The 14,785-nt window shown below is 36.7% G+C and overlaps 2 protein-coding genes across 16 annotated transcripts; one reads left to right on the top strand and one right to left on the bottom strand.

The window, feature by feature from the left end:
* The first annotated feature begins 186 nt into the window (after positions 1-186).
* LOC18445970 (histone H4) lies at positions 187-721 on the top strand. Its single transcript, XM_006856096.4, has one exon. It carries the CDS (start codon positions 278-280, stop codon positions 587-589), a length of 312 nt encoding a protein of 103 aa, XP_006856158.1. The 5' UTR covers positions 187-277; the 3' UTR covers positions 590-721.
* Positions 722-3,158: 2,437 nt separating this feature from the next.
* On the bottom strand, positions 3,159-11,054 carry LOC18445971 (uncharacterized). 15 transcript variants are annotated; one of them, XM_088856811.1, is made up of 12 exons: positions 10,152-11,054; positions 9,772-9,895; positions 9,373-9,442; positions 8,922-9,005; positions 7,745-7,861; positions 6,836-7,279; positions 5,821-6,227; positions 5,080-5,179; positions 4,940-4,999; positions 4,626-4,712; positions 3,908-4,036; positions 3,159-3,653 (listed from the first exon to the last, which is right to left on the bottom strand). In XM_088856811.1, exons 2-12 carry the CDS (start codon positions 9,888-9,890, stop codon positions 3,348-3,350), a joined length of 1,923 nt encoding a protein of 640 aa, XP_088712937.1. In that variant the 5' UTR covers positions 9,891-9,895; positions 10,152-11,054; the 3' UTR covers positions 3,159-3,347. The 15 variants fall into 15 exon arrangements, with proteins under 15 accessions (XP_088712937.1, XP_020530308.2, XP_088712930.1 ...); XM_020674649.2 differs by having other exon boundaries at positions 7,733-7,861; positions 9,367-9,442; positions 10,152-11,033; XM_088856804.1 differs by having other exon boundaries at positions 9,367-9,442; positions 10,152-11,033.
* Positions 11,055-14,785: the final 3,731 nt, after the last annotated feature.

Genomic DNA, 14,785 nt, shown 5'->3' with positions numbered 1-14,785 from the left:
CAAGACAGAGAAAGCACAGAAAATATGAACCGTCCACAGATTAAAATCCAACGACTAACACTGATTTCAGCCAACTCACACGGATCGACCGAGCTTACCGTCGATTAACAGAGAGATCCAACGGTCTCCATTTCTTTCAATCCTCAACTCAAGGTTTAAATACCGCCTCATTTCGTCGAGCTCTGCATTCAGTGTGAGAGAGCTTCCCACTTGTAGAGAGAGAAAGACCCCCAATTTTAGAGAGAGAAAAATCCCACCCCTCTGTGGTTAGAGAGAGATGTCAGGAAGAGGAAAGGGAGGAAAGGGCCTGGGAAAGGGAGGAGCAAAGAGGCACAGGAAGGTCTTGAGAGATAACATTCAGGGGATCACTAAGCCTGCAATTCGGCGTTTGGCTCGAAGGGGCGGAGTGAAGAGGATCAGTGGTTTGATCTATGAAGAAACCAGAGGGGTCTTGAAGATTTTTCTTGAAAATGTTATTCGCGATGCTGTTACCTACACCGAGCATGCAAGGAGGAAGACTGTGACCGCCATGGATGTGGTCTATGCTCTCAAGAGGCAGGGGAGGACCCTCTATGGCTTTGGGGGTTAATGTTCCAACTTTCAGAGAGCTTCCCCCGTTTTGTCTCTTTCTCTCTCGAAAATGGTGTCTTTGTGCAAGATATAGCCCAATTTGTATCCGTAAAAGAAAAGGGTTTTGGAATTGATAAGAGGCGGTTTCTAAGTCTTTTCTGTATATATTTTTTGTAAATGTCCACGGGGTTTTTCTTTTTTAAAGATCATATTATCAAGATGAATAAGAAAATTACGCTATCCAATCTCACCAAGATGAATATGAAATAAAAACAATCTGATTAAGATAAATATGAGATACAAATAATCTGATTATGATAAATGTGAGCTAAAAATTTGCAATTCGAATTCCAACAGGACTAGGGTTCTGTCTTGATTGGCTTACACCTATAAATTAGGGTTTCGTAAGTCATTATTCTTACATGTGGAATTCTGTCTGAAGTGGCCGATACCTCTAACTTACAGTTTCATAGATCGTCATTCTTGGCTTTAGCTTTTGGAAGAAAAGTATAGAGAGGCAAAGTTCTCATGGGAAAGATTTTTTATTCTTAAATTCTTTGATGCTCAACATTCACAAAGTGAAGGCCTGGTTCTTTAATTTATTTGTTTGCCATCTTGTAATGCACTCATAAAAAAAATGCATCATGTTTTCTTACTTATCTTTGGATGTTTTTTTGTTGGGTTATTTTGATCTTTTAAGTGGTATAAAAAAATCTTTAAAAATTTTATTGTATTTCTTGTCTCTTTTTTATTGACTTTTAATTATAAAAATTAGTTTCAACAAATTTTTTTATATCATTTCAATTTAATTATTTTTTAATTGGTGGAAAGGGAAAACGATGGTTAAAAAACATTTGAGATGAAATGATATAAAAAAAATTTTTGAAATTAATTTTTATAGTCAAAAGTTAATAACAGATGGAAAAGACGGAGATAAAAGACGAGGGTTAGGGTGAAATCATTGAGGATTTCCTTTTACCGCTTAAGAAAAGAAAGAAAAAGAGGGTCCACCATGAAATACCACGACGAGTTAAAGTTCTATACAAAATTTTCCATTTTTTTAATGGTTTTATTTATGTTATGTATATCTTTTTCTCCTTTAAATCTCACTGATATTCTTAAATCCCTATTTTTTAAAAAAATCGAATTAAAAGGTACTCAAAATATTTGACAAATGGAAAGTTTTTCTTCTTTATTTTTCTCTCAACATCCAACTTTCTCTATCTCACCTTCCTAAACTCCTATGTGCCCTTACTAAACTCCTATAAGTTTTCTAAAACTTAAATCTCACAAAAATTGAAAAGACTTTTTCTGAATCAAAAGATTCTATGCTTAAAGCTGTACAATAGCCAGCGATAGCGAGGAGTTCAAAAACTTTCTCTGGTTAGGTAGCAATTGGTAGCCAGCAAGCACTTGCTTTGATTTATCGGTCTCTTTCTATCTATCAATTAGCAATCAAGTAGATATTTCCCTTGAGGATGGGGGGCAATAGTCTACTTAAAGAAAGCGAGCAATCGAGTAGATATTTCCTTTGAGGATGGGGGGTAATAGTCTATTTAAAAAAAGCAAGTCGAGCATGAAAACATAGCTAGTTGAACAAGAAAAGAATCGGTAACAAGAAAAAAGAAAACCTCCGCTAGCAACGAAGAGAAAGAAAACTGAAGGAGAGCATCTCTTCCTTTTACTCCCTTGGGTAAAAACCAAGGAACTCAAAATCCATCTTTTTTCTAAATTAATCTAGTGATCATCGGGTAGGTTCCGAAATTTCATATTGAGGAAATCCTTCTAAAGAGTTCTTTCCACCTGAGGAATAAATATACAGTATGCTCTCCCGAGAGTATCTACCATGGAGACATAAGATGGTAAGAGAAGTTTGTCTAGGAGTAGACATAATACTCAATTAGGAGCATTCAGTGAACAGGTAGAACAAATACATAAAGCCAAATTCATGAAAGGCATCTAATAGCCCCAAACGACATTTCAACTCAAAGACATTTTGTGACATACCAACTTATGGCAATATGCATTTTAAGCAAAATATGTTTCCTTATAGATGTATGTCCAAATGGGGCGATTTACAACTTCAGGGTATGACCCTTAATAGAATAGAATGACGGACTAAGACTCGTGTAGCTAACTCCAAATAGTTGAAAAAAAGCTCTGATGATGATGATTGCGAAGACAGATCTCACCACTCAAAAGTTGGACAGCCTATGTTCAATCCTAAGGCATGATTTACTTCATGAACCTTTTAGAGTATGTATTGAATGTTTTTATAGGTTATGTCACTAGGTTTAGTGGGTCCCATCCCAAATTTGGTGTCCTAATAACACTTACTAGATAGTGGTTTACCCGAGGGAGCAAATATACATATTGCTTCCCCCTGAGCAAAATCATTTAGATATGCAAAAGAAAGCCTAGGGGCTGCAGGTAAAAAGGATGGATATATTATATTAGCTAATGCAGAGAGAGAGAGAGAGAGAGAGAGAGAGAGAGAGAGAGAGAGAGAGAGAGAGAGAGAGAGAGAGAGAGAGAGAGAGAGAGAGAGATTCATAAGCTGCACCATTAACATATTAACATTGCAACAATTGCAGAAACCAGCTCCTCTATTGATATAATACAACCCATAAAGGACCAGACACTGAAATCTCACTATAACACCTGTATTCATATGCACACTTCTTTACAAAAATGAATAGGACATGCCCTATCAAAAAGGCAACCCTTAATGGTCGACCCCTGAGGTTAATTCGAGCTTTGCAAGAATTCCAAATGCATCACTTAGCAAGTTCTCTCGAAATTAAGAACCGAAAAGCATAGTTGTGAGGCAAAAACTCAATGTTGATCTTGCGCGATCTCCCATTCAAACACCTTTGAATGGCCTTCTTTCGAGTTTCAGGGAGATATTGTTTGATCATACCCACTACTCCAGATGCATTTAAATATGAATCTTTTGCAAAGTTCTCGAAAATTTTTGGCAAAACAATCTTTTGCTCCCTGCGAATGCTGACACTAGCCAGAATATAGTCTTGCTTTGCAATTTCGAGCTCCTGATATACTCTTTTAGCTGTGTATATACGAACCTGAGAAATGCAATATCGATCTAAGACACATCACAGACATACATACAAAAATACAAACCTACATACACACAGATTCTGACACAAATGCATGCATGCATCCATGAAGATACACATACATACATACCAAAACACAAATGCATGCATGCGTCCATGGATACATACATAAATGGAAACATATACACATTGTCACTAAGATATACATAACATACATGTATACACAAGTGCATGCATACAAGATAGGTTGAGATTATTACCGCAGGATCAGAGAAGCATCCTGTAGAAAACGCAAAATACACAAGAGGTTCAGGTTCCTGAATGCAATATGCTTGCCGATCAGCTCTGCTCTTGAACTTCGTCCGTGGGGATAATAGCGACCATAGCCACTGATATCAAATGATCAAATCGGGGCAAATTTTATTGAGCAATTACATGACATGACCATTCTGTAAAACTGATAAAAAACCATGCTAATGCATGTATTGACTAAATAATAATTTAAGTCTTGTATTCCTTTATTCCAATACATAAATAAGACATGACATGGTCAACCTTTCATTTAGTCAATAGACTTACACATGAACTTATGTGACATGATTATTCTGAAAAACTGAACAAAAAACCAGGCTAATGCTTTTACTGGAGTATTAACTTTTTCAGTAACTGATTCCTTCATTTTAATACTTATGTAAAACATGACGTGAGGTTTGAGAAGATTACTGTGTTTGGTAATTCATTGTAATTGTGACATAAAAAGAAAGACACTAAAAGGAGTGAATCTACACCTTCAACAACATAAGATAGTGCCGGGAATCCACTGTTGGTTCCCCGCAACGGGATGATAGAGATCAACCAGGTTATAATGGTAAAGTTAATGTCCAGTATCAATAGCTGATAAGAGAGAGCAGATGCCCTGGATGTGCACCATGTACCATGCACATACTCTGTACAGTATGCTTCTGATAAGAAATATACCTGCGATGGACGATGCATGTGGCATCCCAGAATAGAACTTTGTATGATGTCTGCACTTATGTTGTGACCTCCGATATTATAAGCAACCTGGATAATATACACATATGTATAGAAGTGTCATAATCTCCATTATTTCACTGCCAACTTCACTCTCTCCCTCTCTCTCTCTCTCTCGACATTGGGGTCTGGCTCCTTGGCTATCATCTGTTCCAAAGCCAGCTTACCCACAGAAAGAAATAGATAAAAAGAAGCAAATCCTTTAGATAAATAAAAAAGAAGAAGAAACTATTTTTAGAAGCAGCACCATAATTTACCTTGAGAATCTGAGATGTCCTTTTAAATGTATTTTGAGAAACTCCATAGGCTAAGTATGCCTGCAGAATGCAACAGAAGAGTAACATTCAACAAACAATTTCAGCTTGAAAGACTAAAAAGGACAGGCTTGGAAGCATACATGCATCACCAGCGCATTGTGTATATTAATCCAAAATGCAAGCCTCTCTACATGCTTCATCTTACTTAAATCAACCTTCTCCAACCTTTGAACAAGTAACCTGCAACAAAATAAAAAACCATTGAATGTGGCTCAAACATTGTGTAATTCATATTGATAAAACATAATATATCAATAATACATCAATGGATTATAGGAAATATCAAGAAAATATATTATAACAATGGATTATGGAAAATATAATGGGAATATACAACAAAACCATACTTCATTGTGGCCATCATTGTCCAATGAAAAGGATGGTGAGGAATGGGACCTGTTGAAATCAGAGAATGACCCCAATGGTGGGTCCCACACTCTATGACCATGCATCATTTCAATGGGCAGTGATGACCTGATGGATTATGCAGATGGATTCTAATATGCATTTCCATTCTTATTATAACACGCCCAATTTTCATTGGAATTAAAAGGAAGAAAAAATCAAATAACCAAATTGAACCCCAAAAAGCACCGACATATGCCCAAAAAATATAGTTTCAGCTATTTGATAATGAGAAGATGGAAGTGACACAAAATATAGAACACCAAAATTGAGATCAAAGTTATGGACTATGGGAGGCTTACATAAATATGACGAATAATTTAACACCAGTTGATGTGAACTAAAGAAGTTAATTGACACAGAAATATAGAACACGAAAAAAAGACATTGAAATTCTGGACTCCAGGAAGACTTACATATAATTATGGAGCATTCTCTTAACCTCACTAGATCTCAACCTCTCGACAGAAATCGATGACACTTCTACTAATGTGTTGCATTGCCCATGATCATCTTTTAGCCCTTCAATATGGAAAGGATTAGTCAACCTCACATCACAGGGAGCTTCTTTTGTGCAGCTAGGGCTCCACATATCAGACTGATCAGGTGGCGAAAATGTGCTTCTTGTAGATGGGGATGAAGTGGGAGAAGATGAAAAGCCAAGATTAAGTTGACTGGGCTCAGCAATTTTTCTGTAGATGGAAGCCATGTTTCTTATCACATCTTCCGAGATTCTATCGGGTGACTCGGGAACATGGTCTGATATAGAAGTCCCAAGATGCTCAGCTAGGCTGATCAAGCTTGAATCTGAATACTGTGCATGCTGTACACAAGGTTTCAAAAGAATGTCATGATAAATAGCAAGCCTCGAAGAATAGTCCCAAATGATACTCTATTCATGAAAATAATACTACCCAGTATGGTAACTTTGAGGGAGATAATATTATGGTCCATTCGACAACAGGGAATCAAAGTCCATCAGATCATGACCGAGTGATGAATGGTGGATTGTGATGGAAGTGTAGGCCCCTCCATTGGGGTCATGCCCTGATCTGGTGGGTCTCACTCTTTCCCCATCATGGTCCATCATTTCATTGGAAGTGATGACCTGTAGACTATGATTTTTTCCGTAGTCCATAGGATCACAGTGTACTGTAGCATTGCAGGATAACATTAGGCACTGTTAAGGACACACAAAAGTGCATTCATGAAAGCATTATGAACAGGAAAATGAAAAGCCAATCTTTGTTTAATGTCTAGCATTTTATGCAAATATCTGATTTCAGAGCAAAAGAAGTAACAAAGTAACAAAATCGTGTTTAATGCTCCTTTAAAACTATGGAACTAAGTCCACTTCATGATTTATGCAGGTGTCCCTCTACTGTCCTGATATTTTACCAAGTTAGAATAAGCAAATACATAATAACTGACCTCCATTGAGGACAAAGGTTGAGAATGGCAGGGCCGTATAGATTTAACGAAGCTTTCAATAGGAGAAGAAATCCATCTTTTTGAACCAGTTGATCTTTGAGAGAGGGATGAATGGCAACGGTGGACACTAGAATCTATCTGCTTCTCAGTCACCCTAATAGTCTCCAATTTATTTCCCGAATTAATGAAACAATTCTCAGACAAAAATGACCGACTAGAAACTGCAAGGCTTGCTTTCTTTGGTGCAAACTTAAGTTCAGAAACTTGCATAAATTCTCTTTCTTGAGAAATTGAAGATGGGTCAATAGTTTTATCAGTGGTGACCAAAGAAGAACTCTGCGCATGTTGGCCAAAGGCTTTTCGATATAGGGAGAGAAGATATTGCTCCAGATACCCAACTTCCACCTCCAGTACTGAAATCTCCTTGATCAGCTCCTCAGTAGGCTGCATTCAAAATAAAATTAGCAATGGTGTTACTTAAAAACCAAATGAAAACAGGACAAGCATGTCTTGAAAATACATCACATCAAAAAAAGAAAAGAAAAAGAGGGCAATGATCCAGAAAAACGAAATATGATGACAAGTGACACCAGCAATTAGAAACCTAAATGAGAGTTTCTTTCCATTTGTAAACAAATTTCCATTCAAGCTTTAAAAAGCTAATTGAATAAAAAATGTGAAACAACACCCATAATGAAAGAAAGAAAACCCATATTAGAAGTTGTGAATTTGTAATCTGTAGTTCTGTATTCTCCGTTTGCAAAATGTTGAGAATTTCTTTCAAATATGGCTTGTTTTCATGAGTGCATTTAAACCATAAGGATGAAACCATTTTTTGCCATAAGGAAGAAACCATTTTCTGAAAAAGTAAGGATGAAAGTATTTCAAGAAACTTACAAAAGCAACTACCTTGGGCATTGAATGATTTCTGGGATTCATATGGGAAGCAGAGCTAAACCCTAGTGCTTTTTCTAGAGCCTTTCGTACCACAAATTGGTCCTGCAATCGTTTTTCTAATTGTAAAATCTGTGTAAAGGAGAAAACATATCAAGTGTACAGTAAGTCAGTAAAAGGAAATGGAAATATCATATTGCAAACATATTGTTAACAGGCCATAGAGGAAAGATGAATTGGAGCAAATCTCCATTTCGTCTTTCTTGGTCTTTTTGTTTTCTTTTTAATTGGCATTATCATTAAAGCGTAAATGGTAAAAGTACATAATCCAAAAGAACTGCAACTTCTTCATCTTTCTTTTTCTTTTTGTTTTTCTTTTAGTTTTAAATGGGTAATCGACTGAATTTGGGTTCCAGAGCAGAGCAAATAATTATTCCTATAATTAGAATTGAACACCTTTGGCAACAAGTTTCCACTCAGTTTTAAAATGAGTCACTCAAGCCTCTTCATAAGCTAATTATACAATAAGATTTGATGAGTATGTGGTAGAATGAACGAATGAACCATCATATTAAGAATACACTTGCATATAGCTGAGATTTGCAAGACATGGAATACGAGGTCCCCGAAATGCAAAATTTTGAACCCCAAGAAATGGCTAAAAAGAGGAAATACTCAATATCTAAGTGTTTGTGATTACATGCATCTTTATATTTTGCAGATTAATGACATCTCTAAGAACGCCCATGAGAACAAGTTATTAGAAAAAAAGGTAGAGTTTTTACTTCTCAAGAATTCGACAACCCAACTTGATCAAAATCATACATGTCCTCTACTACAAAAGTTGGCTTCTTTGACATCACAAAGAGGCTAACATAAATGATAATTGATAAGGCCATTCCAAAACCATAAAATCCATTAGCATCCCTCTATATATACAGTTACAAACATGCAAGGAATCATGCCTACTTATACATGTTTCTTGAAAAGCACAACTTTGACACCCTTACAAACCAAATTTCTTTCGAAAACACAATTCATTTCAAGAGAGCAATTCCTAACTTTGAAATAATTTAATGTTTCTAAATCATTCATATTCAGCAGGCAACTCATTTTGACCTTCTATCTGATTCAGAATTGACCAGGCATACCAAACCCACATATTTACTTTGTGTAACTATGAATTGCATACCTCTTGCTTCAATGAACTTTGGAGTACAGTGGTAGGGGATTGTTTTCTCTTCACATTGATGCTTTCATCAAGTAGCTCCGCATCCTAGTAAACAAATTAGACTATTAGATGAAAAGAACAGAAATACATAATTTAAAAAATGACATAGTTACTGCAGCATACACAATATATAAGACCTAAAATTTTTACTAAGGCGCACAAAAATGAATTGACAAAAAATTAACAAAAGCACATAAGACATTTGAGAATCACAATATTCACAGGTCCAACCCAGGATTGGACCCACATTTTGAGTAAGAGACACAAGGACTCAATAGCAAATAAAACATGAGCACATAGTTTTTTAAATTTTCCTCTTCTTGCGAGACTCACAGATACATAAAGTTTTGAAAATATGTAGAAGTATAAGTCTTAGAAAATTGAACAAAACGGTAATGGGTCTTACTCTTACCAACCCAGCATGATTTTGTGCCTCAGGTGAAAAATCTGGAATACCCACATTTGATATGCTTTGAGGAGCACTGTCATTAAACAGATGTAAGTAAATACAGATAACACTGATTACGCTAATTTAGCTTTCAAGTATTTTTCTTGGTATATGAAAAATAGTTACTTCGCTTTGAGGAGAAATGGTTGAGCATTTCTCCAAAACCAAGTTTTTTCAGTAGGCTCTAATTCTGAGCATTCTTCATTGAAACAATATATTTCCATAACATTTTGTATCCTTTCTTTTGAGGGTTTTTCCTAATCCCTTCCTGTAGATCATTTAAAATTTGTACTCAGCAGCTTATGAGAACAGAGTGAGAGACTTCCAAAGAGAGAGAACGCAGTGCGAGTGCCATCACATTACCTCTTTGAACGCCCGTGTCTATGCCTTGAAGACAACATTGTTGCATTTGAGGATCTAGAGAGAGAATCCTTGCATTTCACAACAGCCATTTCTGAGCATTCTCTCACTTCATTTCCCATAGATTCTGAGAAACCTCACTTCCATAGAAGTTAATAATACTACATAACCAGCAAGGCCAAAAGAGACTGCAATGGGAATGGAGCTTCTAGAGAGAGAAACACGTTATTACTATCAGATTCTAAACAAAAACCAGGAACCCTCCGCAAAATAAGTTGCAAATATAGAACTAAGAGAAGAATGCAACCCCACCAACAAATAAAAGGAGCCCAATTTAAGAGCAAACAGAAAGGACATTATAGAGAGAGAAACAACGAACGCACCTCACTGCAAGCCAAAGACAAATAGTACTAGCAGTACTAATGTGAAACGGGTTCTGAAGAAACCCCAATAATGGAGAACAGAAGAGTCCAAAGATCAAATGATCAAATGGGTTTCAATGAAAATTACATATTTCGACCTCCATTGCATTATAAGGCCACCACAAAGTCCTCATGGATCATCATTACCAGGGCCAAAAAAACCAGAAACCTTTTACTAAACAGTACCCTGTATACTAAAGGTCACTGAAGGGAGCAGGTGGGTACCAGAAAACCAGACAAATGATCCAGAACAGAACCAAAAATTGACTTAAGACTAGGAAAACAAGTTTCTCACTCTACAATGAGCTTTCAATGTCAAATTCTGATGACCCACCACCATTAATGCTCACCAAAGCCTGACCTCACAATTGGTAGGGAGAGAAAACCCCAATGGGGAACAGGTAGCAGACACACCGACTCAAGAGAGAGAAAGAGACAATGGGTACTGAGAACAGATTGTTGAGAGCTAAATCTTTAGTGGGCAGAGAGAGAAAATAACAGGCACTCTTTAATCCTGGTTACCCAATTCACCCATGACACTGTGAAGCCAAAAAGGAGGTAGCTTTATGTATTTGCACAACATTAAGATTGATCTGTACTCCATGAGTATGGGAAATATAGTTGTATGGGAAATGAGTATGGATACTTAAAAGTGGAAAGTGGTTGGTGGGTATGCTGGGATTTTAGCACCTTTCTCACTCTAGAACCTTTAATGCGGTTTTTTGGCCTCTTTCTCACCCTAAAACCAGGTTGCCAGAATCGTCCTGTATTGTTGTGGGATTAATACTTGTCATGGAATCCTTGAATTAAAAAAGAGAGAGGACCTTGACATTTTGCAAAACCGATAAGAAAGATGTTGGGTATGGCTATGTTAGGTTTGCTAAGGCGTTTTGTCCTAGAGCGAGACTTTTTCTCAGAAAAAGAGTTGAACTTTTACAGAGAGACGTGGTGGAAGCTGCTTTCATGGAAAACAGAGCCGTGGAGGGTTAAAAGTATCGGTTTACAATTGCACATGGGTGGCTTGGAGAAAGAGACTTGTCCACTGAGACTTTAGAGAGAGACGCTTGCCCATTGACACTTCTTAGAGAGAGAGTTAAAGGGCAATGGTGATTTACCGTGGGGTGGGTTTTTTTCCTTCTCCCTGTGCTTATTTTATTTCTTTTCATATTGAATATCGCATCAATGTTATGGTAGAGGGAGGGGGTGTGCGAGGGCACCAATTAACATGGTCGTTTTCAAGGCGTAAACTACTCTGAGTTCAATGGAGTAATGGAAAATGATTTTCAAGAGGGCTATGTCGTAGTACCCCACAGGAATTTCCATTTTCATGTACAGATAAATGAAATTCCAGTGCACCAAGTAAAAGAAGCCTATAAATGCCCTCTCCTATGCACCATGGAAAGTCAGCCTCCGACTTAGAGAGGGAGCAGTGTTACGGGTGGCAATGGATCCGGGGACCGAGGGGTAGGCTCAATGCGGGTATAGGTCTAAAATTGGACTTGGTGGGACGGACTATATCCAAATCTTGGACCCAAACATTATTTGGGTCCGGATCCGAGACTCATCGGTTTTGGTCGGGTTTGGGTCCCGTGATACGTTTTAGTCCCAATATATAAAATATATTTGAATATAGTCAAATACATAATTATTTATCTACCCAAAAATACATAGTTATTTTAATTTTTGTGTCCGGTCGGGTCCAGGTCTGGGTCCCACGTTATATTTTTGGGTTCCAGTTTGGTCAGACCCGGATCCAACTTGACCTGTGGCCAACCCTAAGCAGCAATGTAGGATTAAACAACCTAGCCCAAAAACCTGGGCTGGGTTTGGGGGTAAGCCAGAATTGTCTGGGTAATCGGCCAAGCACCGGGTAGACAAAAAAGTATTTAAAAAATAAAAAATGACAAAATATCCCCAAAAATAGAAAAAATATGTCTAAAGTAAACTTATACAAAACATTTAAAAAAGTAGTAAAAAAGTAGATTTTAAATAATCAATTTGTTATTAGCGATATTTTAAAAATAATTTTTTTAAAAAAAAATATAAAAATAAGTATTTATGGGCTAAATTACTTTCCAATCTTGGCCAAAATATTATAAAACATATACAATACAAATAATTTTTTATTTAGATTTTAATAACTTTTCATAAAATTTTTCAAACTAAAGACCTTGATCACCAAAACTAGGCTACACCCACTCATGAGCCGATTCTGGGTAACCCGGCTGGTTTGTCCGAGTGAGAGAGAGAGAGAGATTTTTCAGAGATGAGAGAGAAGGGTGGGAACAGTAGTCAGTGAGTAGAAGAGCTTGCGCGTTAAACGATTGTATGTTTAGGTGAGAAAGAGAGAGGAGAGAGAGAGAGAGAGAGCAAACAAAAACATGGGTCCAAAAGTCTCCTGAGATCGCCAACATAACATGGGAAGATCTCAATCTCACACAATAAATTAAAAACACATCCTCTTTGGAATTGCGTGCACATTTATGTGGACCTTGGCCTCACATGGTCTTTATTCAACAAAATAATTGGGAATTATATTACAATTTTAAAGAATTATATTACTCGATATTAAGATTCAGATTACTGTTATTTCAGTATTAATTAATAATAATTGCTATATATTAGAATATTTATCATTTGTGTGGTTCTCAGGACCTTGTTCTTTACTCTTCTTCGAATCAACAAGTCTCGAATTAGCAAAACCTTCATCTACCTTGGTTTTAGTTTTAGGCATTCTCGTTTCCCTTGATTTAGAACTCCTAATTTGGAAGGCATCCTTCATTATATGACAGCAATCAATAAAGTGATTTCGACGTTCCTCCCAGTTGGGGTTGGTAATGGATCAGATGGCCAAGCCCCAAATAGTCCGGCCGTGCCACTTAAGTTGGCCCAAGGGCCAGGCCTGGGCTGGAGCATGAAACCTAGGCCTAGTGTTTGGACAGGACCAAGCTTGGGTTGGGGTCATGGCCCAGCGCAGTCCGGTCTGTTTTCTTTCTCTTTTATGAATCTAGAAAACTAGAAAATTAATATTTATAAGCCTGCCTGACCTGATCCATTAACAAGGCTGGCCCAGGGCACCAAGCTCAATAATAGGGCAAGGCTTAGGGCATGGTTCCTCTAGTCTAGGCCAGGCTCGAGGCCTCTAAAGTCCATGCCGGGCTCAAGCCATCCTTAGCCCGAACCCGTTGCCACCCTAACTCCCATGGAATTCTTTTGTCCAAAATTCTTGGTAGTTTAGTTGATCATTACATTGCCACATGAAAACTAACATGATGAAGAAAGGCCCTGCCACATGAAAAACTACTAATGTTATTCGAGAGGGTGTGTATAAAGGCATGCTATGAAAGTCAAATTACCAATTTCTTAACCTTCGAGGTAAATGCCAAGATTTTCAAGGGTTACAAAAAAAGAAAATTTCCGGTTTAAAAAACAATGCATAATGTAACAAGCTATTTGAACTGTCTAATTTCAAGATTTTTAAGTATTTATTGATCTATATTATTTTTGAAATTTTAAATTTTATAAGATTTTCAATCCATCGTAAGGTTTTTGACATGGATATGGTTTATATACGGTCAGCCCGCATATTATAGAAATGCGGGCTTGACAATAAATATATTTTTCAAACATAATTTGATCTTGGTTTTTAGAAAATATATAATATTTTAACATGCAAATCATGAATATGAAAAAAAAAAAAAATTGAAAACTACAAATAATAATTATATTAAAAAAACATTTAGACCGTTGATTACAATTGTTTAAAAGGACCACCTATTTGCATCCATCTTTAAGATGGATGCTTTATACTTCTGGACCGCATATTGTAGAAATGCGGTCCAGCCCGGACGAAACAATTTTCCTTTTGACACATAATGGCATCTCTATGCAAATCTTACAGGTATGCCTTAAGGAGGCAACCTTTAACAAGCGTCACCCTTTATACAAAATGGATAGCATGCTTTTGCCGGAGCACATTGTATACATAATCCCTTAGGAACTTATTTCAGGATATTCTTGATCTTGAGGGGCATTTCAAACTTCCAGATGTATACAAACTCAAAATGTACTATGTGCTCAATAGCAAAGTTTCATGTGCATGCTCCCTCAATAGCAAAATTTGGATCGCTATGGAACTTGCTATTTTACTTCCAAATGCTAATGTAATTCCCTTTAAGCGATGTATATAATAAGATTATTTATCTTTGATACAAGAGAAGCAGTCATTATCAGTCATTAGATATAAAATCGGATGACTGGAGACGTGTCATTGACTATACATAATATCAAAAATAAAATTTCTCAAACTATGTGACACGCTTTGAGATGTCAAATTTCACATCCAATGGCTACGTTAGTTACGAGTTCCTTGTACTAAAAAATACATGGTCACATGATATACAAGTCATTTCCCCTCTCTCTCTAATTCATTTTATTATAACCTTACGAAAAACAAAACTTTACATCGTTCTCTCTCTAAAATATGGCACTGATACCCTTTGCTTAGTTGTTAGGACCTAAGTTTTGTTACACTAACACCGAGGTCATTCTTGAGGGATATCACTAATGTTTTGATTCACCAAAATCATAAAATT

This window comes from Amborella trichopoda, chromosome 13, assembly GCF_054954075.1.
Source record: "Amborella trichopoda isolate Santa Cruz 75 chromosome 13, AtrichopodaSantaCruz75HAP2 v2.0, whole genome shotgun sequence".
Taxonomy (NCBI): Eukaryota; Viridiplantae; Streptophyta; class Magnoliopsida; order Amborellales; family Amborellaceae; genus Amborella; species Amborella trichopoda.
Note: the sequence above shows the minus strand (reverse complement) of the source record. Positions and strands in the feature narration are given on the sequence as shown.

Bases quoted from the DNA above. Each gene is read 5' to 3' on its own strand.
- LOC18445970 (XM_006856096.4), top strand. From the start codon at position 278: ATGTCAGGAAGAGGAAAGGGAGGAAAGGGCCTGGGAAAGGGAGGAGCA.
- LOC18445971 (XM_020674649.2), bottom strand. From the start codon at position 9,890: ATGGGAAATGAAGTGAGAGAATGCTCAGAAATGGCTGTTGTGAAATGC. The intron at 9,443-9,771 runs GTAATGTGATGG...GTTTAATGACAG, and splicing joins AGACACGGGCGTTCAAAGAG to TGCTCCTCAAAGCATATCAA. The intron at 3,654-3,907 runs GTAATAATCTCA...TGCATTTCTCAG, and splicing joins GATGCTTCTCTGATCCTGCG to GTTCGTATATACACAGCTAA.